Source organism: Chlorella variabilis (genome assembly GCF_000147415.1).
Source record: "Chlorella variabilis unplaced genomic scaffold CHLNCscaffold_7, whole genome shotgun sequence".
NCBI lineage: Eukaryota > Viridiplantae > Chlorophyta > Trebouxiophyceae > Chlorellales > Chlorellaceae > Chlorella > Chlorella variabilis.
This window is the reverse complement of record NW_005435081.1, coordinates 1,809,527-1,812,915: the sequence shown is the minus strand read 5'-3', so window position 1 is coordinate 1,812,915 and position 3,389 is coordinate 1,809,527. Positions and strand designations below refer to the sequence as shown.

At 69.3% G+C, this 3,389-nt stretch overlaps 1 protein-coding gene across 1 annotated transcript in view; it reads left to right on the top strand.

The window, feature by feature from the left end:
* CHLNCDRAFT_144603 (hypothetical protein) overlaps nt 1–543 on the top strand; it is a gene marked incomplete at both ends in the record, with an annotated part of 1,771 nt that extends 1,228 nt beyond the window's left edge. Inside the window, 3 exons of the mRNA XM_005848953.1 lie at nt 45–67; nt 197–263; nt 436–543. Coding sequence (XP_005849015.1) covers nt 45–67; nt 197–263; nt 436–543 — 198 coding nt within the window. The remainder of the gene's footprint in view (nt 1–44; nt 68–196; nt 264–435) is intronic.
* Between the last annotated feature and the right edge of the window lie 2,846 nt (nt 544–3,389).

The window sequence follows — 3,389 nt, the reverse complement described above, 5'->3', positions numbered from 1 at the left end:
GGGGTGGGGGGGGGTAGTGATGGTTGCTGAGGGGCCGAGTGCAGCTGGGTGGGTGGAGTCGCGCGTGGTGCGTGCCGGGCCGCGTGGCGTGCATGGGGCGGCAGGCATCAGCTGCCGCGGGCGTCCCTCTATACCACACCTGCGCTCACACACACACACACCTCCCCCCTAACCCCCCCTAACCGCCACACGCCAGGCCCTACCTGGTGGGCACCGGCGGCGGCGGCCTGGAGCTGGTGGAGCTGGATGGGCCCATCGCCAAGGTGAGGGCTGGGCGCTGGGGGTGCTGGGGGGTGCTGCTGCCCCCCTCGGGCAGGTGTGCTGGCTGGCCAGTACCAGGGCTGCAGGGCTGGCAGGCGGGGCCCGGCCCGTGCAGGGTGCAGCGAGATGCAGACGTGCGCCCCCTGCCTGAGTAGGCCCCGTGTGCATGTGCAGGTGCGCATCACTGGCCCCGCGGCCAACGTGATGACGGTGCGGGTGGCGGTGACGCAGAAGCTGCGGGAGCGTATCCCCGCCATCGCCGCCGTGCAGCTGGTCAACTGAGCTGGCGTGTCTGCCGCCTGGTGGGGCAATCCACCGGCTCCACACCCGCGGCGCTGCTCCGCTCCCGGGTGGCATGAGGGCTGGTGGGGCAGCCCGCCGCCGCCCTCCAGAGAGACAGTGCAACCTGCAAGCCTGGTTCCTCATTCTGTGGCTGTGCAGCGTCTAACCTTATGCTGCGGTCTCACCGACCTATCCCCTGTGTCTGCCACCCGATGAATCCTCAGTTCCTTTCATGCAACAGCACCCCGCCTGCCAGCCCCATCCTTCCCCCTGCTGGCCCTTTGTATCGTTCCGTTTTTCCCTGTGCTCCTCCTTTTTTCCTGACGCTTGTTCGGATAACTTGACCGCGTGTCGGCCCACGCTGTAATTCTTGAATTGCCTTTGATTCCATGGCAGGCTGGCTGGAAAACTGGGAGAAAAAATGCGTGGCAGATGGGCATGCGCCATTGGGCGGCTGGGAGGGCAGGGGACACACGGCTTTTCAGGGGCAGAGGGATAGCACATAGTGGAAAAGGGCAGGCGTACAGCGATACATCAGGCGCCGTGCAGAGTCTCAGCACACATGCAAAATTCTTCGTGCAGGGATGTCATAGAAGTGGCAGGGTTGGCTCGGGTGGCCTCTCGGGTGTCAGTCCTCAGTTGAGTTTCCTTGTTGACGGGATGGCAGGCGGAGGGGGCGCCACAGATCGGGCGGCCACTTTGCGCCCTGCGCCTGCGGCACTCCAGTGTACGGCGAGCAGGTAGGCTTGGTCACCATCGCAGGCTGGGAGTCACAGTTGGGGGCAGCCTCAGTCGCGGCGGAAGCTGCGGCGCTTGGCCCCTGCAGGCGGCAGGCGCACCAGGGAGGGCGTTGGGTTGGTGCAGCTGACAGGAGCTTACTGGCCGGCAGCGCCAGCTGCCCAGAGTGCACCAGCGACAGCCCGGCCAAGCATGCTGCTTGCCAGGCGCCCGACCCAGCACCCACCTTGCATCCCGGCCACACTCCAGTCGGCCGCCTCCTGGCTGCGCTTGCGGGGCATGCCGCCCCCTGCAGCCGCGGGCGATGCTTCCCAGGCCATGCCGGCGCCGGGCCAGCCGGGTGGGCCGGCGCCCGCGTTGCAGCTGACGGCGGTGAGCGGCGGGCGCGGCGAGGCGGCGGGGGCGCCGCAGCAATCCATCCCCTCGGCCTCCTGCTGCTGCTGGGGCTGGTGCTGCTGGTAGGGCTGCTGCTGGTGGTGCTGCTGGAATATGTGCTGGTGCTGGTACTGCTGCAGGTGTGGGTGGCACGGCTGGGCGCTGGTGGTGCTAGGCGGAGGCGCCAGCCTGGAGGCGCCAAAGCCGTACAGCACCTGGTTGAGGCGGTGCTGCTGCTCCTGGTGGTGGCGGCGAGCTGCGTAGTACTCCGCCACGCTGTCCTGGTACTCCGCCTCGTGCTGCGCCCAGTAGTGGCGCTCCAGCTGCTCGCGGTACGCCGCCTCGCGCCGCTGCCACTCGCCCTGCTCCGCCGCCCAGGCGCGGTGCGAGTGCGGCGCGTCCTGGTGCGGGGGCGGGTGCTGCAGCTGCTGGGAGTGGCGGGACATGGCAACCTGCAGCTCGAAGGAGCCCGTCAGCATGGCTGCGGGCAGCAGACAAGGGAGGGGGGCACAGAGGGCGTGACGCACAGCGACGGCATGCAAGGCGGCGGCGGCGGCGGGGATGGCAAAGAGTGCAGGCCGGGCGGCGCAGGAGCTTGATTGCACGTGCACACGCTCTGGGGAGCGTGTCTAGAAACCTTGGCGCTGCGCAGACGCTCGCAGCTCACAGCGAAGGCCTCCCCAAGTGCTCCGCGCCGTGGGGTGCCCGGGGCGGCGTCAGCGGGGCTTCATAGAGCCACTCATCACCTGATCAGCGGTTGCAGCCACGGTGGGCGCGCCCAAAGGCCTTCAAGCGCTTGAGCCCAACTGCCTTGGCAAAGGAACGCCCTGCACGGCCTAGCACTGCGCAGGATGGAGTAAAAACGGATGGATGGTGCAGGCGCGGTGGTTGCACGGCGCGATGGCCCACCTAGCCCATGGCGGCGAGCGGCCACAGCATGAGCGCCGGCCATGCGTGGGCCAGGAAAGCACATGCTTGGCTCAGCCCCACCCGCCAGCCCAGCCCCCGCCACTGCCTGCAGTCAACAAGAGTGTGTACAAGAGCAACGCGCGCCCCAACTGCGCCTGGACCTGCGCCCTGCTCAACCGCAGCGCCGTCGCCGCCGGCACCGCGCTGCAGCCGCTGTGCGCCGGCGTGGCGGGCGACGGCACCGACCCGTACGGTGAGGGGGCTGCCCAGAGACAGCGGGCCGCCGCTGGCCCCGCGCCTGCTGCCGCCGGTGCCTTATCGCTGCCAACACACTCCGTGTGCACCAGTGCCGCCCCCCCATTCCCCCCGCTCCCACCCACACACCCTCGACTCCGCCGGCTGCAGGCACCTTCCGCCAGGGCGAGTGCCGCTACACCACGCCCGCCAACACCGACCACTTCCCCACCCAAGGTTACAGCTGCGCCTGCCGCCCCAGCCAGACCCCGCTGGTGTGGAAGCCGTCGGCCCCCTGCATCAGCGGCCCGCTGGCGGCGGCCCCCGCCCCCGCCCCCTGCCGCATACAGAAGGCCGACGGCAGCAGCGCGTACCAGGCGGGGTGGGTGGCGCCTGGCACCACCGCCTGCCGAACCGTCCTGGTGCCCTTTGGCCCGGGAGGTGCCATGGTGAAGGGGGCCACGGGCTTCGGCCCGCCCTTCAACATGCAGGTGCTGTGCCAGGCGGCGTGAGGCGCGCCGCCGCTTCCTGGCCTCAACGCCCATCGTCTCCCCTTGATGCGTCCCTTGCACTGTGTTTGATTTTGTCGA